This window comes from Papilio polytes, unplaced genomic scaffold (assembly GCF_000836215.1).
Source record: "Papilio polytes unplaced genomic scaffold, Ppol_1.0 DF820678.1, whole genome shotgun sequence".
In the NCBI taxonomy this organism is placed as follows: Eukaryota; Metazoa; Arthropoda; class Insecta; order Lepidoptera; family Papilionidae; genus Papilio; species Papilio polytes.
Window position 1 is genome coordinate 769,276 of NW_013528526.1, and position 24,238 is coordinate 793,513.

The 24,238-nt window shown below is 32.7% G+C and overlaps 3 protein-coding genes across 5 annotated transcripts in view; 1 reads left to right on the forward strand and 2 right to left on the reverse strand.

Moving 5' to 3' along the window:
* Positions 1 to 300: 300 nt before the first annotated feature.
* On the reverse strand, positions 301 to 13,110 carry LOC106110370 (biotin--protein ligase). The gene is made up of 14 exons (XM_013292189.1): positions 12,668 to 13,110; positions 12,059 to 12,318; positions 10,688 to 10,841; positions 9,386 to 10,091; positions 8,588 to 8,783; positions 7,780 to 7,904; positions 6,529 to 6,661; positions 5,929 to 6,105; positions 2,982 to 3,170; positions 1,998 to 2,186; positions 1,797 to 1,903; positions 1,600 to 1,700; positions 1,187 to 1,409; positions 301 to 801 (listed from the first exon to the last, which is right to left on the reverse strand). Exons 1-14 carry the CDS (start codon positions 12,801 to 12,803, stop codon positions 627 to 629), a joined length of 2,871 nt encoding a protein of 956 aa, XP_013147643.1. The 5' UTR covers positions 12,804 to 13,110; the 3' UTR covers positions 301 to 626.
* A 2,899-nt stretch (positions 13,111 to 16,009) lies between these two features.
* LOC106110377 (microtubule-associated proteins 1A/1B light chain 3B-like) lies at positions 16,010 to 23,341 on the forward strand. 3 transcript variants are annotated; one of them, XM_013292201.1, is made up of 8 exons: positions 16,010 to 16,325; positions 18,914 to 18,969; positions 19,046 to 19,180; positions 19,935 to 20,073; positions 20,316 to 20,377; positions 20,457 to 20,591; positions 20,696 to 20,831; positions 22,918 to 23,341. In XM_013292201.1, exons 2-7 carry the CDS (start codon positions 18,934 to 18,936, stop codon positions 20,825 to 20,827), a joined length of 639 nt encoding a protein of 212 aa, XP_013147655.1. In that variant the 5' UTR covers positions 16,010 to 16,325; positions 18,914 to 18,933; the 3' UTR covers positions 20,828 to 20,831; positions 22,918 to 23,341. The 3 variants fall into 3 exon arrangements, with proteins under 3 accessions (XP_013147655.1, XP_013147656.1, XP_013147654.1); XM_013292202.1 differs by lacking the exon at positions 16,010 to 16,325 and adding an exon at positions 16,577 to 16,796; XM_013292200.1 differs by lacking the exon at positions 16,010 to 16,325 and adding an exon at positions 16,827 to 17,133.
* A 257-nt stretch (positions 23,342 to 23,598) lies between these two features.
* The window catches only part of LOC106110342 (mediator of RNA polymerase II transcription subunit 29), a 5,507-nt gene continuing 4,867 nt past the window's right edge, over positions 23,599 to 24,238 (reverse strand). The window contains exon 5 of the mRNA XM_013292131.1: positions 23,599 to 24,013. Coding sequence (XP_013147585.1) covers positions 23,900 to 24,013 — 114 coding nt within the window. The 3' untranslated portion in view covers positions 23,599 to 23,899. The remainder of the gene's footprint in view (positions 24,014 to 24,238) is intronic.

Genomic DNA, 24,238 nt, shown 5'->3' on the forward strand with positions numbered 1-24,238 from the left:
TTTAATATAACGTGATTTAGTGGCAAAATTTAATAATTAAAAAGTGTCTTTTTTTCAAATTTCTAAGTTCTAAAACGCACACTATTGGTCGAAGCAAATGGCTTATCTAATATGGCGTCGCTGTGTTGACAATACACAGTTCATTTAGAAATACACTCTTGAAGTATTTTACTGTAAACACGATATCAAAACCAACTTTAAAATAAAAAAAAAATAATGAATAGAATTACTAATTACCACTTATTTGTACCAGGAATAATAAAAATGAATCGATTTTTGACTTTTTGACCTTGAGAACCTTTGTCGTTTTTTTACGTCGAAGTGACATCTGAGCGTATGTTATGAATGGAATAAGACGATTGACGTCAATTGTCTCATGACAACTCCGGTTTTAGTAGCTCAAAAATGTCGTAATTTTATTTTATTATTTTACTTTTAGCTCAATGGTTGAATTTTCGCGTCAATTTTTTTTTCTGGTTATTTTATAACAATTAGAATCGTTTAAAAAAAGAAAAAAAATACATGCATATTCCCTATTCCAAAAAAAATCGCTTTCTACATATTCCTCACTATTTAAGTATACAACTTAGGTATATTGGTTTTTTTCTGTGTCTGTCTACCCCAGTTTAGATTTTGGGTGCAATAAGTCCGGTCATGATATCGAACGTGTTCCCGTCCGGCGCTACCCGCAGCTCGCGGGCCGCCGCGCGCACGCGCAGCCAGCCGCACTCGTCCACACCGCACACTACGCCCGCCACCGGGCTCTCCTCGCCCTCCCGCTTCAACATTATCTCCTCGCCACTGGAATACACGCTTATTTTATAACTTATCTTATTATTGTAAATGCAACATTTTAAACTGTTTGTAAAGTTGGATGGATCTCGAAGAAAGGCATAAACATAGAGGGTAGTCTGAAGGTGCTTGTTAAAAACAATCTCAATTAAGAATGTATAAGCAAAGGCTTTATTGAAATAATTGTTCGATATTACGTTTTATGAAATATAAACAACTAGCTTTCGCCCGCGACTCCGTCCGCGTGAAAGTAATAAAAAAATAAAAAAAATGTAACCCATGTTTTAAAATGGCGAAAGTGAAATTCATAGAATCAGCCCAGTAGTTTTTGAGATTTTTTCAATATATACAAAAAACAAATCTTTCCTCTTTTGTTAGCAGAGATTATACGTACTCATGCAACCAGTACTGGTAGTACTGCTGGAAGAAGACCTCCAGACCCTCATCAGTGTCGATATCCTCTAAGACCAGCTCCAGCTGCGAGCACCAGCGCGCCAGGAACTTCTCCACGGAGAGGGGGGCGAGTGGGGGGAGCGCGGGGGCGGCGCGGTTGTGTTCACTTATAATGTCGTTAATACACGTCGTCGGTATACTGTTGGATATGTTCACACCCGCACCTGGAATCGAGGGAATTAGTGTCAATAATTGATCAATAGATGGCGCTAATTGGAAGTTTTGAATTGACTTTTTTTATATTTTTTATTACATTTTAATGTTTTCAAAAAGGTGATTAAATATGGTATTATTAGTATTAATATATTCTGTAAACGTTTTTGTGCTGAATTAAATAAAAGTAAAATACGTTACCTATCTGTACAATGACGTCATCGCCTAAGCAGCTCGCTTTGGTGATGATGCCGCCTATTTTGACGTCACGACCGTAGTATATATCGTTGGGCCATTTCAGTCTGAAAGTTTATCACAAATTATATTTTAAATCATCGAAATTATGCTTAAAATATGGTAATAATTGTGTTTAGTTGTGTATAATCGCAGTGATATACCTTATATCCAATTGTTCATATTCAGTGTCAGCACGTATCGCACGCACTGCGGCCAGCGCGGCCGCGTGCTGCACCAGCGACAGACGGGGAGACATCTTACGCCACACCTGGAGACAAAGTTACTACATAAGCAGTATAGGTAGGAGAAATGTATGGACAGCGACCCCCCGCCCGCCAGCAGTGCGGTACAATGTACTGTACCTGTATAGAGAGTGCGGCCTGCCCGGGGGGTGTCAGCCAGGCGTTGCCGGCGCGCCCCCTGCCCGCCAGCTGGCGCCGCGCGACGCACGCCACGCCGTGCGACAGCGACCCCCCGTCCACCACCAGCGTGGTCGACTCTATCACTTCCGAGTATATCACTAGCCGACCGAGACTAGTTGAGGTTAGGTTCTGGAAGTAAAATTACATTAACTCAAAAATCTATACTACTACCTGTTCCCATGCGACTTCATCCGTATGAAATTATAAAAATTTCGTTTTATTGTTCACATTCACATTTGGCAAATTATCCATTGCAAATGTCAAAATGACATGACAGAATGTCAAACCATGGCCAGCAACTACTTATGGTCTCTTTCCCACATTAGGGTTTTTATCCAAAATATTTACCCCTAAGTTTAACGGCGTAAAAATATATAGCCTAAAGCGTGACGTTAGTGCAGGGCTTTTTATTAAAGGTTATTCGAATTCGGTGTTATTCGAAAATATGCTGTGATTGCTGAAATCTTAGGCAACAAAGTGTGTGTTTATGCTTTTTTATATTATATAGAATATAGAATATAGAATATAGAATATAGAATATAGATATAGATATAGATAAGATATAGATAATAGAGTTTAAACACGTAGTTCTTTGTTATAGAGGGGTGTTAGTAATAACAGTATTTTTTGAATATTTTTTTTTTTAATACAAAGCCCTACACTGGTTAATTTAGGGGTGAATACATTGGAAATAATTGTCATACAAGAAAGGACAAAAACTACAAATCAATAGCAGCAAAGTAACATTGGCATGGTAACAGTCTTAGTTGTTAATAAAACATTAGTATTTTGTCATTTGTAATTGACAATTTTACAAAATATAAACAATAAAATAGTTTCCATAATAATGCGGATTCACAGAAACATGTAGTTAGTGATATTTCATGTAACTATTGTGTAAAAAAACCGTAAATATATACTTACATCAAAATATTCGACAGTTGAAAAGTTTTCAGGGCATTCGTAAAGGCATACGGGCAGAAATTCTGCAGACGGAGGTTCTAGCGGCGTCTCCCCTCGCATGCACCATTGTATCGTTAGTTTATCCAGTTTCTGTATCCGTCTGCCTTCATCATCAGGGGAACACCATTTATTCACTAACGATATCTTATCCTATGTAAAAAATTGATAATTTTTAATTTATTTTTGTGATTAGAATACATTTCGATAGGAGACATGTATCACTTGAAAAGTGATTTAGAATTAAAAAGTGCCAAATTGAAATATAAAAAATTAGGTTATTTTTAATCAGATTTCATTTTAAATTTTAACAATAACAGCCAATAACATCTAAAATAAGGTGTAATAAAAAATTTTGTGTAAAATAACAGAAATTAGGTTTTTTTATTTATTTTTAAATTCACTACAAAATTAATTTTGCGATAGATGTCTCCACATCGAAAACATGCAACACTGATAGAAATAAATTCACCCTATATTTGCGTAAGAAATAGCAGTTTGTGCTTTTTGCGTAAAATTCACTCATTAGCATAATTTTAAGCAGATTTTAGCGTAAAATACAGCAATGTCTAGAATGGGGATGTTTCCTAATGTTACAAATCCAAATAAAGTTATGTTTAATATTTTAAAGACAGCATTTTATAACCTATAATAACATTTAGAGACCTTGAATGTTTGTCTCAAATTAAATATAAATTAAAAACGTTGCAATATTTTTTACCCTCCATTACTCGATCTCAAACATCAATGACGTCACTTTCTCGCATATAACATGACAGTGTGACCAACTTCAGTAAATGTCAGTGCATTTTGTAGTTATCTATTTTTTTAAATGATTATAAGAATTGAGTTTTCGTGTGTTATATTATGAGGACTCCATTATTAAGTGTTTTTATATTTACGACATATTTTACGAGCAAATTTTCGATCAATATGACGAAAAAAATAGTAAAAGTTATTTGAGTAAATAATATTCAAATTTGACAGACGGCGACGCGAGGTTTGTAAGCAAGAAAGTGACGTCATGAGGCGTTTTCGCGGTCTTTGGAGAAGTTGTTTTTAGTTAAGTGTTTTTGTAATGAAATGTTGCGTATATGATTTTATTATATTTTTTTTTCATATTCAGATACGGTTTATCTACATAATAAAAGCAATTCCAAAAATTAGGAAACATCCCCATTATGAGCGATTTAATTTTTCTGCCATAGATTTAAATTTTTAACAAGTTCCTAGTTATTGTAGAATTTAATTTAAGAGAAGCTTCAATAGCCTAAAATATTTTAATAAAGTATTATTGATTTCTCCATAATTTTAAAATTTCTTAATAGCAGATTTTTTTCTTTATTTTGTATATTATAATATAAGTATAGATAATAAATAGCATACAGTTATATGTTAAATTAGTTATTAGCTTTTATCTGCAATAGCAAACCATAGTAATTTATTATACTCTAAAAACATACAGCCCATAAGCATAGATTATTAGGAATTTGCGCCATGCTGTACATAAACACGATAGAATTAAGCACATTAGATAATATAACGGACATTTCAAGAAGAATATTAAATTTAATTACGTATAGACTAGATATTGGAATTCAATTAATAATTTTTCTAAACAACAAAAATCATTACATTGGTGGTGTCATGACTAAAAATAGTTGACCGTTTTCTCGACATTTTTTTTCACCGCCATTTTCATAACAAAAGCAAAATGGCGGTTCAAAATGGTCTTTCACGTATATCCTGGCAGAGGGCGGCCATCTTCATTTATTTTGGTCTTTATTTAGCTTATAAACAACATACATTTTTTGGTTATGTAAGATGTCAGCAATTACAACAATTTAAAAAAAATTCTAATGTTAATTTATGACATGTTATATATTTTCACGCTATTTAATTTCAAGGGTAAATAATTTGGAAAAAATCGTCATGATCTTGAGGATAAGCCGCATGGGGACAGTTAGCAAAAGCTACGTTATTAGTAACATAGACCCGGTTTTACTATTTTTTTTTAATTTTATGTGCGTGAAGTCGCGAGCAACAGCTAGTAGTGAATATTACTTCTTGAAATGTCCCTGTGTAAAGGTCGTGCAAAGCTGGCGGGCCTCACCGGTCAGACTGTCATGTGACCGCCGCGCCCCGCCCGCGCGCCCTAGCGGACAACACACGCATCATTTTGTTGTCTCTTTCTGATATATGGTATTGTTGCTCTGTCTCACTCTAATTATGTACTGTGTTCCATTGTATTAAAGTTTGTTTTGCAAACGCTAGTTGAACAGTTGTTTGAAATGTTTTGGGCAATTTTAAATTTCAGTTCGACATATTTTGGAATTTTAAAAAATGGTCGATTTAAGAAATTACTATAGACGGTTTTAACATATTTTTGTTAATTTTTTTTTCGTAAAAATATTTTTTTTTCTTCAACAATATTTCTTAAATTTATAGTGGAAAAAAATGATTTACGGAACACACAAAGTAAAGTGATTTTGTAAAAAATCTTTAGTGTGATGATATCCAATGATGGTGTTACTATGAAGCATGGATAAATACTTGGACATGACACTCTGTGTTAGTATGTAATACATTATGTACTAATTTATATAATCAATGCAATTATCACATAAAAACTGCACTATTATAACATGATAATGAAAAAAAAACGTTTATCTTTCATGAAATTTTAACAAAGATAATAAAAAAGCTGGATTTTTTAAATATTTTTCAGTATTAATTAAAATTGACTATTTTAAAAGAAATTGTACATCAAAAGTGTCTTTTAATTTTTTAAAAAATGTTTTGTACACCTGGAATAAGACTTTAATCAAAAAATAAACGTCTTTATGCAATAACTATGAACAAATGAGGATGCAATAGAAAATAACGATTATCATTTTAAAAACAAACATACCACATGATTGCCTAAAAAGTATCCCATGGTATAATCAACGTGACGTATTTCTTTAGGGTCCTTGACGTGGAGTCCCAAAATATCCCCCAATATCTTATGAATGATGCCCAAACGGGCCTCGTTGCTTTTAAACCCTTCATCACCTAAATAATCATTGGGATCCGCTTCGAGATGTATCTGAAAATTAATTTATTTCATGTAACAATTAGTACACATAAGAAATAGAAAAAAGGTTGACGACCTCTGACTTTTGAAATAATGTACGTTAGTCTTATTACCAATGTTTTTATTTGAATTATTACAAATTGCAATCTAAAATAAACATTTAAAACAATAATTTTAAATAATCTTAAATGAATGAATTCTTAAATTAATTTTTATTTATGTTTTACGCGACTGATGTATAAAGCAGGGGTTGTAAACCTTTTAGATTCTGACAATTATCAACCAAAACTATTTACTGATTTTAAAGCAATCTTATAAAATTAATATTATTCCTTTACTCAGAAATCTTAAAACATCACGTTTAATAGTGACGTATGATTTTACGGTAAATAAAATGACGTGACGGATATATAAATGGAATTGTTACACACAAACCTGTGAGAATATCGCGACTCCATTGTTGACGAGATCGGTGGCCTGCAGCAGCGAGGGTGTGCGCCAGGTCTCCTCTGACGCCAGGATCTGGATGTCCAGCTCGTGTCCCGGATGACCAGTGTATTTAGACGGTCTATTAGAAACACTCTTATTTATAAAATTCCATAATTATAAATCGATACATGCATTTGTTTATATTTTTTAAAGATTAAAATAATGTATAGTAAAATGAATATCTATAAATGCGATATTTTAAAAATACGGGTAAAATCAAGATATTTAAAATAAGAAAAGCTGCAGCTAAATTTATTAATACTTGTTTTTATTTTTATTATTGTCAGCTTTTAAACTATTTTGATGTACTCTGTATTTTTAAAGGTCATTTAGTCTGTGCTATAAATCAATACCATTTGTCATAATTTGAAATAACGATATAAGCTTTGTAATTGTGATCCAAAACATTATTTAAAATATTTATGTCATGGTTTTAGAATGTCATAATTCCGCTTGTTATGTTAATAAACGGATAGTATTCGGATGTCAAAAATAAGGGTGTTGCATTAACTCGACGACACGACGGCCATATTGGTAAGGTTATTTTGTGCAAATTAGAAGAAAACATAAGAGGTAATGAAGACTATATTTTATCAAAGCATAAAATGGCTGTAACGTCTACATAATATTAAAGTAAATTTATTTTAAAAATAAATACAATGCCAAACAATTGGTTTTTAATAATTACTAAATAACCATATTTTTTATTCTTAATCTTAATCTAAAAGCTTGTATAATCTAGAATTACTTTAATCCTAAAAATTGGCTAATATAATCGATTTAAATTCATAACATGCAAAAACATAAAATCGTGATATATTTATGTTCATGTCATAATTATATTTAACTTAGCAAATTACATTTTACAGCAAAACAAGCGAGAAATAATTCATTTTTTCGCCAAAACATACAATAATTATTAAAAAAATGTGATTTATTAATAGTATGTCATACCGGCTGAAATTGCCTTCTTGACTTGCTCTGGAAAATTATATGAGACATATTTATTAAAAAAAACAATGTAGTAATAAAAAAAATAAGTTATCAATCAAGATAACTATTCAGTTTTAGACATTTTTTGACCAACGCTAAAATATTATAAAGAGATTCTTTTTTCCCAAATCATTTTGCCCTTTTACTTTGAAATTTTGTGACGTGTTATTTATTAGAGTATCATATGTTTGTATTGAAACTTACTGCCTGTCACTCTCAGTGGAGAACTGCTTCTTGGCGGGCGAAGCCTGGTAGCAGAAGATGTGATGCTTCATCTTGACTGACTTCCATTTGTCGTAACTGAACTGGACTATTTCACTTTCCCGAACCTGAAATAACAACGTATATAATCACACTATGGTACTCTATTCACCATGCAAAAGTCTTTACAAAGTGTCTGTATATTAGATTAAAAGATATAGACGAAGTTTCGGAACACGCTGTATAGCGCTCGCATCACATAGCGCCCTCTAGTGCGTTTTGAAACACGCTGTATAAAGCACGCACGTCGCAACGCCCTAGTGTGTATTGCAACACGCCGTATATCGCACACACCACATAGCGCCCTCTAGTGCGTAGTTTAACACTTTGAATATAGCACGCGGTAAACCCGTTTTCTAGTATGTAATGCAACACGCTGTATATACCACATACCACGTGGCGCCTTCCAGTGTGTAACACAACACGCTATATATAACACACTCCAAACCCGACCTCCAGTGCGTATTGCAACACGCTGTGTATAGCACGCATTACGTAGAGCCCTCTAGTGTGTATTGCAACACACTGTATATCGCACACGTTGAGAATAGAATGCAGTAAACTCGCCCACCGTACTGGTGGGCGAGTTTACTGCATTCTATTGTACAACACGTTGAATATAGCACTCGGTAAACCCGCCCTCCAGTCCGTATTCGTAGTGCCCTCTAATGCATAGTGCAACGAACTATTACTGCACGCACTACACTCGCCCTCCAGTGTGTAATACATCACTCTGTATACAGGGTCGCACCTCAGCAGTCTTGTAGTAGGGCAGCACGGCGTGCAGCAGGTCGGAGCAGAGCGCCAGCAGGCGGCCGCCGTCCAGCAGGTGCGCCAGCAGCAGCGGCGCCGCGCGCCCCGCGCACCCCGCCACGCCCACCAGCGCCGCGCGCCCGCGCCACGCCCCGCCCTCCAGCGCCTCGCGCGACACGCTGTATATAGTGTACCTACACCACAATATATTAATTAACTACCGCTGCCACAAAACTCCGTCCGCATAGTATATACAAACAAAACAGTAGGTTATCTATGTTCTATATCTCGAGAATGTAGTAACATACATCCATCCACATAAACTTACGCATTAATATTACTAACATACAATAAGAAAGGATAGCTAGAATATGTCAGAAAATTTGGCGATAGTAAATACATTGTTATTTAAAAAAAAACTTGAAGTCCAGTTGACGGAATGACATTCATTTCTTCCGGGTCTTTATTTTGTTACAAGACATTTTTTTGTTGCATAAAAGAATCTATACTAATATTATATAGATGAAATTTGTATTTTGAATTTTCGCATGTATTGGAATAACTTAAAAATTACTGGGCCGATACAATAAAAAACTATGTTATTAGTAAGTAACATAGGTTATGTTTTTGTATTATTCGTTAAATTCACGCTGACGCAATCTGAAGCAACAGCTAGTATGTTTATAAAATTGTTATCTACATTAAGAACTATTAGACCAATTCAATATTCACAAAAAAAAATATACTTATTTAAATTGTTAGTTGTTGTAATGTGAATGTTGAAAAAATAAATTACCTGTCACAATCCAGTACTTTCCTAAGTGAGGCTTCTAAATTATCCCTCGCAACTACACTATCAGAATATATCAAAACATTAGGTGACTTTGTATTTATTAGTGGACGGGAACTTTTCAAAGACTTTGGTATACTCTGCGATGGACTTTTACTCACTTCTTCTTTCACCACTGGTATTGTTTCTTGGGTTTTCCTCGGCCCAGTCGTACTAACAATTCTTTTATGAGTAGTTATAGATTTTATTTGACTAGATATATTTAGTAACGAAGTCGATAATTGACTTGTACCTTTTTTCAAATCTAATTTCAAACTAGATTTTTTCGGTGTTATATTATGTTGAATTTCTACTGTCACATTTTCTAGAAGCACCTCTCTATCTTTATCATCTTCTATGGTCTTCTTTTCTGGTTCCGATTTGTCAAATTCATCTTCAGCGGACAAAGACCTAGTTGTTATTGTACTAACATCCGCTAAAGTGACAGTTTTTTTAGGTACAGTATCTAACTGGTCACTTCCTCCGTTCATTTCAACAGTTGTACTTCTATCAGATTTGATATCAACAACTTTGGATAATTTCTTCAATAATGCCGCATGAACTGGCCATTGGAATATTTCCGGTGTTTGTTTCAATCCGAGCTGTATATCAGTTCGTAATCCCCTCATAGATGCATCCGTAGCTTTGTTTGGTTCCCCTGATAATTGCACAGCTGAAAAAGGATTGTACATTTTTATATAAAAGCTATTTTTGTTACTGCTAAATATTGGTGCCCACGATACAGGCATTGCCTAGTGTGGGCATCACCAGACTAAAAGTATTAGACACAGATTGTAACTAGTTTTATGTTGGTATAACTGTAATTATAATTGTCTAATTCTTTTGTTTTCGACAAATTATTTCTATTTCTATACTGTTTACCAACTTTGCTGGTTTACTTTAATAATTTGATTTATTTTAACATTAACTTTTGTTGGAATAGTTTAAATAAATTGTTAATTCAATTTTAAATAGGGCCTGAGTAGTACGAGGCAAATCTTTTTTCGTTTGTTTTAGAATGTCTAGTTATTAGGAACTTGGAAAGTGTAACTTTTTCTAACATAATTTATCTTATTAACATTGTTAATGGAAATGTTTAGATGGATGGATGTTTGTTAAAGTTTGTAGCCAAACCGATTGGATGGATCTTGATGAAATTTGGCATAGACATAAAGGCGACAGGCTACTCACTTTTGTTTTTTATAATTCCACGCGAACAGAGTCGCAGGAGAAAGCTAGTATTAACATAAAATTATTACAATAACTTACTCTGTATCCTAACAACAGGTAGTTTATGGTCAATAATAAATTCTCCACCAATAAAATGAAAGCCGACCATACTGAGGTGTTCCATGTTTGTCTTCAATACAATGGCTAGATGTGACCCTGCCTTCCATGCTACTGGCTGGCCCATTGACTCTAACTGAAATTAAAAGGATTATATTAATATTATAAGATTTGTATTTTTGTATGTATTAAAATAACTCAAAAACTACTGAGTCAATTTAAATTTTTCACCATCAAAAAGCTATGTTGTCGCGTAACATAGGCTGTGTATTTTTTACAATTTTTAATTTAATGTGGACGAAGGCGCAAGCAACAGCTATTTGATATAACAAACTTTTACTTAAGGCCCAACAATTAATAATACAGTAGAACCTCCATAACTCAAACCTCGGTAAAATAAAAACCTCTATAACTTTAAAAAATAATATGTTCTCTTCCCATCAGAGCCCAAAACCTCTATAACATACCCTTGATAACTTAAAATATTGTATTTCTCTTGGACTTTAACTTATCAAGGTTCTACTGTACATTCCTTATTTAATTTACTTTTGATTAAACTTTGTTATTTTAATGAAATTATATTTGTGAAAATTTAGATAGATGGATGATTGGATGTTTATTAATGTTGCGGCAAAAAAATCATGTTTTCATATTTAGGGTTACATCTTTTCATTTAATCAAAAGAAAATCTATTTAAAAAATCACAATTGGATAAAGGTTTTAGCAAATGAAGGAAACCATAGATTGTTAATGTTACATAAATCATTGCACTGCAGTTTTATAAAATTCAATTAAGGTCTAATAATAAGTACAATGTCACTAGAAAAAAAAAGAAAATCATTGTCAAATATATGTAATAATACACTCATATGCCTCTTTTGAGAAAACCATAAAGAATAATTAATCTATCCTACAAAATATGAATAAACTCACTCAAGATATAACTGCTATTGTATGCCAAGTACTTATGAATTTCAGCCAAATTAATAACTTAAAAATACTGTTTAATTTTTAAATTTCTTTGCAATTCCTTCAAATAAAATATAAGGTGGCAAACAAGCAAGCGGCCAACTGAAACTACCGAAATGGAAAGAGACCGCTGTCCATAAACATCCGATATTGCAGATGCGTTGCTTATGCTTAATTGACGGAGGAAGAGACATAAACAGGACATTTCCCCTTCTTATGCGTCTCCTCCACCGTCAAATCCACTTTTCTTTCCCATCCTTTACCCTGAACAAAAGGGTGGAAAGGAAAAGGGACTAAATTTAGTCCTTCTAATTCTAATTGAATACAATTTTCATTTTTTTTCATTTTTCTAATATACATAATTAAAAATGTAGTTAATCTTACAGAGATTATGTCATGGTGTGAACTTCCTTCGTGCGGCTCCATCTCACATTCGAATAGCACTTCAACATCCAAATCCGTAACAGGAGAAATATCATTCGATCCTAATGGGAGGCCTCCGGTACATGTCACCCAGTCACATACATCTATACACTGTGTTGGCTTCATACTACATATCCTTGAGGCATTGGTATAATCCAGTAAATCACAGAGGTAAGCATTTTTAGGATTTGTACATAGTTTAGAGCTTAGTGTTGGTGTTTCTGTAAATAAAAAGTGATTAAATACAAAAAGATATAGTAGTAGATTGTAGAAACTATTTGACACTGTTCTATTCATTGATAATACCCTTTATTACATTGAATATTAAGGGCCTGTACCAACACTGGCTGATAGAGCCCCAGACAGCTTAAAAATGACATCAGTCAGCTAAGGGAACAAAATCCGATATTTCTATCACATATTTTACATGTTGGAACGTTATCAGACAATTTACAATTTGGTGGGACAGGCCCTAAGTCTTGTTAGAATGTTAAGATATTTGGAAAAGATAACTTTTAGTAACCATCAATAATTAAATTGTAACATAAATTTTAATATAAATAATCTTACCAGCTGCATTCTCAGGTACTTTACAGAAAGCCACACTTGTATTGCCGCTTAGGAACTCGAGAAGGCGAGCCCGGAAAGAGCGAATTCGCCAAGTTTTTATGAAAGTCATAGCGATATAAATCGGCGTAAACAACATATTTAAGAAAGGACGATTCACACGCCAAAGACACGCGCTCTACACTTTCATATTAAAGTATTATTCTGCGTATTACAATGCAATAAAATAAAAAAAATATATTATCGATTACAAGGTTTATCTTATAGGTCCAAATATTATGTCACTCAATTAGAGATATCGAGCACTGTTTTTACAGACTGATTAATCTTGTTAAAATTATAAATATGACATTGTTAATTCATAACTTTAAGCAGAAATATGATTGAAATAAATTAAATTTAACAAATCCAATACTTGCACAACGGCAGACCACAGACAAAACATTCGAATAAGATTTTAAAACGTCAAAGTGAAATGTCAATGATGTTGCGTCTAAAAACTACTTTTCTACATTCCTTTTTTTTTCTTACAAAATAAATAAAAAATCAAGAAAAACATCAATTTCTGCTTCTTGTGTGTACAACATACAGATCAAAATAAAATACATGATTTATTCTGAATGTGGTGGTAACTCAAGATAACAGGTATACCAGTAATTGAATTAATATAAAAAACGTATTTATTCTGATCTGGGTATGTTGTACACATTAGAACCAAAAAATATATTTTTGTTTGATTTCTTTATTTATTTTGTAAGACATGTAAAAAAAACGAACTGAGGAAAGTAGTTTTATACCTTGGTGTTACCACCACATTCGGAATTTCGTTACATTGGAATATCGCTAACACTTAGCAATTTATAATCTAAAACAAATAATTAAATGAATCAGTAAACATACTTTACGAGTTTATATTTTTGTAATCAATCGCAATTATTAACTTTGCAGGGAATTATATGAAATGCAGTGGTATGAGTTATTTTCTTGGTTACTTTTATGCCTGTACTTTGTTGTTTGGATAGTATTATAAAAAGTAGATTGCATAAACTATCTGTTACATCTCGTTATTTGTTTATTTGAGAACTTTAACCTCATTTTTATAGCCCATAAAGCCACGGTCTAACCGACCATTATCATTATTATTATATACTCCATTTACAAATAATTACCTATTTCTTATCGTTATCGATTAGCGTGCAAATACAAAAATATTCCTATGTTTATGACATAAACGTTAATTTAAATGTGCATAGAATGATAGTTTGTCTTTCTCTGCAAAGAAAATACTAGCATTTTGACCTAAATGTAATGAATCTTCGTCCCTAGAATTTAATTGTTAGATATTTATTACACTAGCTATTAAACATTAGGTGTAGTCGTTATCAAATTCTTCCTAAATAAAATACAGCAATTGGTACACGTTTCAACTAATAATTACTTAAAAGAACTACACGTTATTCTATATTATTTTGCAAACAATGTCATATAGCGATCAATTAAAACTACTCGTATAATCAGTTCATGACGACTTCCTGACTACTTCCTTGCGATTACGTGGTTAGCAGTCAACACGCATTGACGCCTTAGACCAAGGGCGTGACCACACTGGAACGGTTAAGCAAATAAATGATAAATCTAGTAAATGAAACATTCTTTTTCCTTGTTGTTAACGCACATTTAGATAATACAATTAAAATTTTATTTTGTACTCTTTACGCCTATTTGCTATAATTAACTTTAGTGTCATATTTATAGATGTAATCTAATGAAAAATTAAAACTTTAATACGTATTTTAATTAGTCTATCTACCCATTGTAAGAAATATTAACAGTTAGTAATTTTTAGATACCTAGAATGATCATTATAATACTGGCAGAACATAACCAGAAAATTACTACAATTTATTTAAAAAAAAAAAAACAAAAATAATGGCTGACCAGCATAGATGATATACACTATTTATAGAATCAATGCTTGTGATCGGATTATTAGCGCCTTGAACGCAATACATTATTGTAAACTTACTTAGAATAATCGTTTAAAATCAGGTCAATTGTCTATCGATAGTGGTGCTTTAGGGTCAGCGAAGTGCAAAAAAACATTAGACAAATAGCACACAAAGTATTTTTATTTAAATAACAGAAAAAAACAATCATTGCCTTTACCTCGTCCTTATGCCATTTGTGTCTATGCGGTTCCGGTTTTTAAACTATTAGTACCCTGGGCGGGAGTTCTACGGCCCTTTTTATCTCCAGTCTGTGCACTTCGCAGACATGTGGCATCCCTTTCTATCCAGCGCCCTGGACGGTTGCCCAACGACCCTGACACTATTCGGCATTCCGTTTTTCCAATCTTATACTCGCCATTAAAAACGCAATAATTTACTTTAAGAAATTTCTTATGTATGTGATATTTCTATTTAAATTTATTTAAGCTATTATGGCTACATGCATTTATATTGTTAGGATAAAAAGCGGGATATTAATAAACATTTCTGTAACTTCAAACAAATTATCTTGCACATTTTGGTTCCATATCTCAGGTAGTTTGGACCATTCACTTTCAATTTTATTACACTGTTAAATACAAAAATGGTCCCACAAAAAGACCTGTTGTTTTTTTTAATGCATTTAAGACGACATGGCCAGGACGTTCACCTAAATTTTAGTGATAAAATGTTTAAAATTTGTTTAGGATTTAGTATTTACGATTAAAAACTTGAACGATGACCTTGAAAGGAGTAGGGTGTTTTTTTATTTTGCTGTTAAGTGAAACAAACCTTTAAATTTATTACTTAAAGTGTATTTTCCGTTTCATTTTTTTTGTCAAAGATCAAAGTCGATGTCCCATTACTCATGTAGGCGCGGGAGAAAAGTATTAATAATTTATGGATTTCCTCAAATTCCACGAAACGAGCATAAACATAACGCCATCCCTGTCACTGTCATTTAAGAAACAAAGACAACATATTTTAATAAAACTTGCAACACCTTTTTACGCATACAATTAAATAGAACGCAAGTTGATTGTTATATTTTTAATTGAAAAAATAAAGTTATTGACCCTATAACAATGATCGTAGCAGCTCTGCCATTTTATGCTATCTCATAAATACATATTAATTGCTTATGTATTAAAATATCAACATAATATATGTATATTACGTATGCTATAATTTCTCTCGCAGATAAGGTAACGAGAAAAATAACATTTTTAGTCATATAACATACATTGTGTAACAAAGCAAAAGTAATATTATATTTTTAAATTTATGAGATTTCCAATTTTTAGATCAAAAAATGTGGTCTAAACTTTTGGCCAAAAGTGTACGTATCGCAGTGAACCTTTTTATTTTATTTCTCAGTTAAGAATAGCTTAAAGGCTTCTTCTCATATCTTTCTACCTGCGTCCGAACCCTCTAATATCGGTCCAACCGTATTCAAGATGAGCTGTGACATTCGGACAAACAGAAGAAAAAAAACTATTTAGATTTTAATTGTGTATTACTTTAAAAACAATTATTTACTGATGGTGTTTAATTATTAATTAACACATAGTATTTAGCATTTGACAGTTCTAATGGCAGTATAACCTATATTTTTCTACGACTATTAAAAAGAAACCAAGGCGAAGAAGGAATACGCCACACGACATGCTTACGTGAGTATACAAGGTATAATGCGTGCACAATAACACTACATTTAAGCCGGGAATCTAGCGAACCAATGGATTTCTTCGGTCCCGTAATATCATGTCAGACCCATATCTAAAATCAGCCATAAAACAGTGATAATGGAATACGGAGTTTGCCAAAGCTGAATTAGGTTTTTTTTATAACATATGATGGCAAACGAGCAAGCGGCCACCTGAATCCGCCAAAATGGGCGAAGCGAACGCTGCCCATAGACATCCGCAATTGCAGATGCGTTTCCTACCCTTATCTGACGGAGGAGTAGACGCACATAAAGAGGTTTTGTGTGGAACGGCTGTTAAAGCGTTTGCTAGAAGAAAATAAATCTATTTCATATTATCATAACATTGGGTTTGCTTTCGCTACAGAGCTGTAGAGGTCAAAAGTTCACAATCACTTAGAGATTTCCCTACGCCAAAAGTACTACGACACTCAAATTAGTAAGGTAATAAATTCCCTTCATTTCATTTATATCAACTGAACTATACTATCCAATATCAAGATGTGCAATATTTTGCCGGCGTTTAATATCACCCATTAAAGCGGGAGCGATTAACATCGAATGTTATTTACAACACGACCTCATGTCGGTTGATAAAAGCAGTTGATGTTGTTTACTTCTCTTCAGTCGAACATCGGACATAGTAGAGAACGGACGTGCTGACCGCGCAAGTTGAAAGTGATCCGTGATAATGGAACTTAATTTCGTAACGACATTAATAAAACACGACGTGAACCATAATGTGAAACAGTGCTTCAAATCTAAAAAACCATTCAGTAAGTTTTCGTTTTATTAATTTTAAAATTTATCGGATTACCCTTTATATATTTTTTATTTACAAACAAACTTAACTCATCATCATCATCTTCTGACATAGCTATCTTAAATCTAACTTAATGTTAAGTTAGTAAAGTAAAGATGTGATCAAAGTATGGTACACACTTGTTTGGTATAACCATAACTTGTTCCGCCTACGTTTCAAATAAAAGCAAATAAAAAGCCCGAAATACCTTAGAGGGAGACAGAATACGTCTAGTTTGGGGTCCAAAATAATAATAAATCGGAGCTTTCAATTGCCGTTTGTAAACATGTTTATAGTCATTTCGTCAATTTTACTAGTAAAAAATAATATTTTTATATCAATGAAAAATAGTTTTAATTCTTGAGAATAACTTTAAAATCATTACATGTGTATGTTTATACTTTATGTAAACAGTTTTTCACACTTTCATAATTAAAAATTAAGAACTTTCTGGAAGGTTCGCAGAACACCAAGTATCAAATAGGTCATACAACTTACTCGTCCCTTTTATCTGAATGTTTATATTTGAATATAATTAATGCAACAGCACGGAGAAATTATAATTGTTAGAAGCTACTTTCAAAGATAATCAAATCCATATAACACTATAGAAATAGAATGATTTCGATAAAATGTATTAAATGTAAAAGTATTTGTCGAAATAGATTTAATAAACATAATAAAAATAGCAAATGTGAGCAAAACTTACATAGAAACGAAACTTAACGCAACATTGAGTAACATTTTAAAATTTTTAGACGAATCTGAGTTCAATACATTTTACAATGAACAGGTAGCATTTGGACCTTACACCGAAATCTTTTGTATTTATTGTTCCGATCTTTGGGACTAGTAAAAAAAAATGCGTACGTGTGGAAGAGCACATACACGAGAATACAAACAATTTTGTCTGTGGAGTTACACTGGTAATAAAACATGTTGTCCCTCTCACATTCATTGAATAAAAGAAAGACAACGATATATAAATCTTACGGTTGTCAAAAAGTTCTTATACAGCTTAATATTAAAAGATTTTAAACATACTTCGCACTTCTGAACATATCACTTAAGATATAACAATCTCTAATTACGTAAACATATAATAACAATCAGTTTTTCGTAGAACTTTCGTAGCGTACTCCGTAGAACGTCAGGTATTAACAGCTTTTGCTTTCACCGAAAATATAACATACTGTGCACATTCCGGTTTTTAAGCGACCTTTAGGGCTTTGACGATTTAATTTGTAAACTATCTAAAGTAAAAAAACTTCAACTAAAAGCATGTATCGCAAAGTTCATCGACCTCTAATTTTTATTAGCAAATACCCCACGCACATGTCAACTGCAATAATTAGGATATTGTTATCTGTTTGTCGTCTAATTGTGACGTTTGAGTCCTGTCTTGTGAACGTGACGGGATCAACGTAGCGTACACCGAAGTCCAAATTTAATTGTATCTATATAATGAGTTGCTATTTGCTCCTAATGAGTAAATAAAATAATGTACACATTGTTAATTTAAGCAATTAGTTATTATTCCGTAAATTATTTTTGTTTTTAAATATGTTTAACAGAGATGTTCAATTGATTTTTTTATTGAATCGTCGAATATTTTGCGTAAACTTTTAAATTATTTACAAAACAATAGATAAACTCTTATTAAACAATTGACAACTAATATTAGAATAATAGTAATACCTTCGTGGTTTAAATTATTCTTGAATTATAAATTAAAGATTGGATTTTTGTTACAGTAACAAGAAAAGAAGAAGTAATGGCTATAAAAAATAAATTTCCTACCAAAATACCGGTAAGACTATAAATTTAATTAATTAAGTGACATAAATTCACTTTTTTCAATATTTCACTTCAATATTTTTTTTTAGTTAATCGTCGAAAGATCACACAAAGAAAGAAATTTGCCCGCGCTAGACAAAACCAAATTCCTCGTACCAGAAGATATTACAATGTCACAATTCCTAGTCATTATAAGAAACAGAATAAGGATTAAACCGAATCAGGTAAGATTTAAGAAACATAATTTATAATAAGTTATCTGTTTTAATATCCGAAAAGTGAGGCGCCGCTCCGAATAGTGATGGGGTCGAGAAATAAATTACGATGCTCACCGATGAACTCAACTGCATTAGTACATATTTTCATCCCAATCATTTTCTGTACTAAAACTGACTACAATATATTGCATTAATTCAATGTCACTGCAGTGAAATTCTACGGTAAGGTGAAAACTGACGAAGCAGAGAGTAGGGATGTACATAAGTTTATTACCGGTTTTTCGTCCGACATATTTTTTACGTTTTGAGATTGCAATTTGATTTTGGCTGTGTAAAAATCTCACGATTGTAATACCAAGATTTGGTATATCCCAGCTGGTGGACGGATGACTTCTGTTTTAGATAATAACGAACATGTTATTCATTACATCGATATTATCCGACCATTTGCTAATGTGTCCTTACACTATTATTAAATCTCATAATCAGTGCATATTACTTACGTCAGCGGTTTATATTAATTATAATTAATTTAAACGGCTGACAAAGACCGGGGCGAGGGCGATGATACATGATAAGGAAATATTAATTGAACGGAGAAAATTCTGTAGACACTTCGGTGACAGATAGCTGAGAGTGGCAACAAGATGTTACTCATTTATCTAAATTCTAACTATACGATATTCATAACAATGTTTCAAGCATCATTAACTTTAGTTTAGAAGATTTAATAATTGCATTTTATTTATTTTATTTGTAGGCACTCTACTTGATAATCAACAACAGATCAATGCTTAGTATGAGCCTGACTATGGCCCAGGCTTACGAGAACTTTGGAGACGAAGACGGCTTCCTTTACATCACGTACGCCTCGCAAGAAGTTTTCGGATATCACGACGGTAAGATATTATAAGAATCCAGACTTTACGTATGATAACTTAGCTTGTTTGTAACTATCGGCAGAGGTAAACACGAACTGCCGTGCGTCAAGCCTCCGTATTCTTTTACTTCTCGCCGATGAGTGAAATTGTGTCCAAGAGAACTCCTTCCAAATAGCAAGCCACCATAAAACGGTTGGCATTTAGAAATTTCAAAATAGTATAGTACGAAAACCTGCTCTCACAAAAACAATTGTTGACAGATATGACGGGACCGAGTCAGGAAGTTGAGGCGATAAGACATCGCTTCCCAAATAAGATACCGGTAAGTATCACATCACTATTTCTCCTCTATTTATGGTCCGATTATTTATCTTTTTTAAAATACTTATTTTTGTTTTTAGTTGTACGTGGAGCGATATTCTCATGAGAAGGAGGTGCCCGCGCTCGGCAGGAACAAGTTCCTGGTGCCGCAAGAACTCACCATGTCTCAGTTCCTTTATATTATTCGAACAAAGATGAAGTTGAGGGATTCACAGGTAACGTATAACTTTTGATTAGAATTGAGAGAAACCGCCTTAACCAAAATAGTTATTACTACTATTTCCAATGAGATATTTAAGCTTTATTTGTTATATCTTAGGCGTTATATCTATTGGTGAACGACAAAGTGCTGGTAAGCCACAGCATGACGATGGCGCAGGCGTACCAGCAGTTCCGTGGCAACGATGGCTTCCTCCGCATCACATACGCCGCTCAACAAGTATTTGGTTGATAATGTAAGTTGTTCCCTTTATACTGTTTAATTGTTTGTGACTGACACGTCCAATTCCATTAAGATTTTTTAGTACAAAATTAAATTCTCAAGGCTACACATTACAAGTATAAGTGAACCCTATAGGTATTCGACCAAAAGAATGCCGCAATTATAACTGATATGTTGTTAAATTACTGTGACCGCTTGCTCGATTGCCACATTATACTATAAAAATATGCTATATTTTAATCTTAAGAAAATGTATGTTTATATCAGTTCACAATGTTTACAATATGTCGATAGGCTTAAAATTTATTGCAATAGGCATATAAACAAAGAAAGTCGATATCGTATTGGATGGAAAGAAAGTCTATTTTTAGACATCCTCTGCCTTTTATCGGCCTGAAGCCAAGGTTAACAACGTAAATGAAAACAAACTCGTTATCTTGTCCCGATTCCTGTATTAAGGCGAAAGCAAAAATCAAAGCAAACAATGATAAATAATTTCAAAAATAATTCATTAAACTTTAGTAGTATTCTGCCACAAATCTGTAATTTTTTTGGTAAAATTAATCGTAACATGTACCGGTTACACAAGTCATTGGTACAACCCTATTTAGGCGGTTTCTTAGATTTGTTTGGCACATTTTTTTTATTTTATTGTACCGCTACTACTGCCAAATTCAAAATATCTTTAATTTATAGTTTAAAAATTGTATCAATTAATTTGTATTTCAATATCTATCGATAACTGATTTTCAATGAATAGATTTCCGAACGTCTCTTAGAAACAGAACGGAGATTTGTACTTCTGACTAGAATTACCAACAAAAATATTCCTATCAGTGGTTGGTATAACATTACGGTATAACGATACGTAATAGGTGCTTCTACATTATTGATTTATTGGTTTGTTGTGATAACTGGCCAATAAACAACATTACATTGTAGCACTCACGTATCTGTGTGGAAGAAAACACTCGATTATGTTGTGTATACGTACGTCATTGTAATTGAAACTTGATAAAATAAGTGCAATTTACGGTTACCATAAATTCGTCTCGATTAAAAGCCTAAATTTAATAAACGTCAAAAAATGTCTATAAATAGCGTTCATATGCTGCAAGAATTTGCCCAAACCGAACATTGATAATGATTCGTTAACGTTTAACCGTGTTTAATTTTCTAGATTTTTCTTCAGACGGACCAAAAAGTGAAGTTTCTATAAAAAAATATTCAACCATAAACATCAATTTTTAACTCTTATCATAACCAAAGCTACAACATTCGTTACCAACACGTGTTGCTAAAATTGTAAAACAATACTAAATGAAATTAAAACTTCATAGATTTTTTGTTGCGAGGCGTGTATCAAATTGCGACCGCTATCTGAAGGGTTGCTGACCGCGCTAATCAACGCAAACTTATGTCCTATTCGGCAACAGTGCCCCTTGACTATCATATTATAGTGATATTCCCGTAGCAACAAAATAATTATAATTTCATCTGTTCTAACATTATAGAACTTTACCAATCTAGCACAAAACCTAGATGTCTAGTCTACACGCTATTCCTGTCTAAATAATGATTTCTATGTTACAATAGACAACAATTTAGATTTTGTACAATTCCACAGATAATCATCATACATTATTTATGTCACAATAATAAGTTTATCTCGGGTCGTGGAGAACAAACAGTCGTTGCCAGGAGCGAGGATTGTCTCCAAGGAACTGATAGCGACAATTTATGCCCTCTAACAGTGATATCTCGGTAGCCCCCAGCGGATTCTAAATGAATCACGTCTGCTTTCAAGTAATATTCCATAGCATGCTTTGTTACATGTATCTTCGATTTATTGGTATTAAAGTTTACTGAACTATATTCACATGTTTCAATGTCAGCAGTGTTTTGTTATAACATGGTTTTCACACTTTTTAATCTCAAAATCTCTTAAATTACTTTAAAAAAGAATTGATTTCGTCGTGTAATGGTACATTTCGTTACATGACAGAGAAAGACGTAAGATAACGTAGGTGAGTGAAAGAGAGCGATAATGATTTACTCTATGGTGTTTCGTTTTTAAAATATTTTTTTTCTTGTTTCAGGTAAATCGTTCGATCCAGTTCAGTGGTAATACTGGTGTTTCCTAACGCTAATGAAGACTGATAGTATTTTATATTGTGTTTTAAGTTTAGGGTTTAGTATTTTTAAACAATGACACACCATTCAATCCGTGCTGCGAGAATGTGAACATATTTCTTTGAAGACAGACCTCGTAGTTTTACAATACTTAAATATATAAGCTTTTTTTATAAAAATCAATGTAAAATGTATTTAAATAAGCCATCAAGATCAGAGTATCTTATATTAGTATGTAGTGAATAGGGCTTCCGAAAATATTACATAAATAAATGCATTTAAAATGAAGTAAAACGTATGATTTTATATTATTTTTGTCTACTAAAGCTTATAGTGATGTATGTTCTTGAATTTTTTTTTTAATTTATAAAGGCCTATTTACTCTGAATAAATTTGTTTTAAATTATTTAACGACTTATGTATTTATATTTTATTGTGTACGTAGGTTAAGAATTGTGTTTTAATAATTGTATATGTAATGTAATCGTTCATTTGTATTTTTTTTATATTTTAATGTATCGATGTATCATTGAAATTGGATTATGATCTCAAATGTTTAAAAATTATATCATAAAATGGTGTTACAAATAAAATGAGGTGATTTATAAAAAACGTGAAGTTATTTTTTCGGGTATAGAAATAAGTCCTTTGTAATATTTAAACAATTTATTACTATAACTTAAGTATCTTAAGTTCAGATATTCTTAACAAGGCATTAATAACCTCCGCCCGGGCGCCATGCTGAAAGGGCGCCCTAACGTCGGAATGTAGCGGGCGCCGGCCAATGGCAGTACTTCTTTTAGTCGTCAGACTGATTTTTGCACGCGGGCGCCCATTTTAGTTAATACAGCCCTGTTTTGTACTTTACCAAAGAATTATAATTTACAGATTACACTTATTAATTATGAATAGATTTTCATATTACAATTTGTTTTAATTCCTGTCGGGTCAGTCGGTGGAGATGTTTTGTGCTGCAGCGACAAGTGTGTCATGGATGTCCTTGGCATAGGATATTTGAAGACGGACCGTGTTAAGATACTGCGGATACGTTAGCTGGGTATCCTGTGAAATTATTGAATATACTGTACAAATATATAAACGATAATTAAAAAATCATAGGACGGCAAGAATAATACAAACTTTTGAAAACTAATCTTAAGATAATCCATAAAACTAAATATATTCAAAGTATATGCATGAAAACTTTTTAATAAAAAAACAAAACCGACTTCCAAACAAAATACACTAAAAACAAAACAAAATGCACTAAAAACAAAACAAAATATT

Bases quoted from the DNA above. Each gene is read 5' to 3' on its own strand.
- LOC106110377 (XM_013292200.1), top strand. From the start codon at position 17,049: ATGGAACTTAATTTCGTAACGACATTAATAAAACACGACGTGAACCAT. The intron at 20,074-20,315 runs GTAAGATATTAT...AATTGTTGACAG, and splicing joins AGTTTTCGGATATCACGACG to ATATGACGGGACCGAGTCAG. The intron at 20,378-20,456 runs GTAAGTATCACA...TTTTGTTTTTAG, and splicing joins GCTTCCCAAATAAGATACCG to TTGTACGTGGAGCGATATTC.
- LOC106110370 (XM_013292189.1), bottom strand. From the start codon at position 12,803: ATGTTGTTTACGCCGATTTATATCGCTATGACTTTCATAAAAACTTGG. The intron at 10,092-10,687 runs GTAAGTTATTGT...ATCCTTTTTCAG, and splicing joins ACCTGTTGTTAGGATACAGA to CTGTGCAATTATCAGGGGAA. The intron at 7,905-8,587 runs GTGCGACCCTGT...TTGTTATTTCAG, and splicing joins CCTACTACAAGACTGCTGAG to GTTCGGGAAAGTGAAATAGT.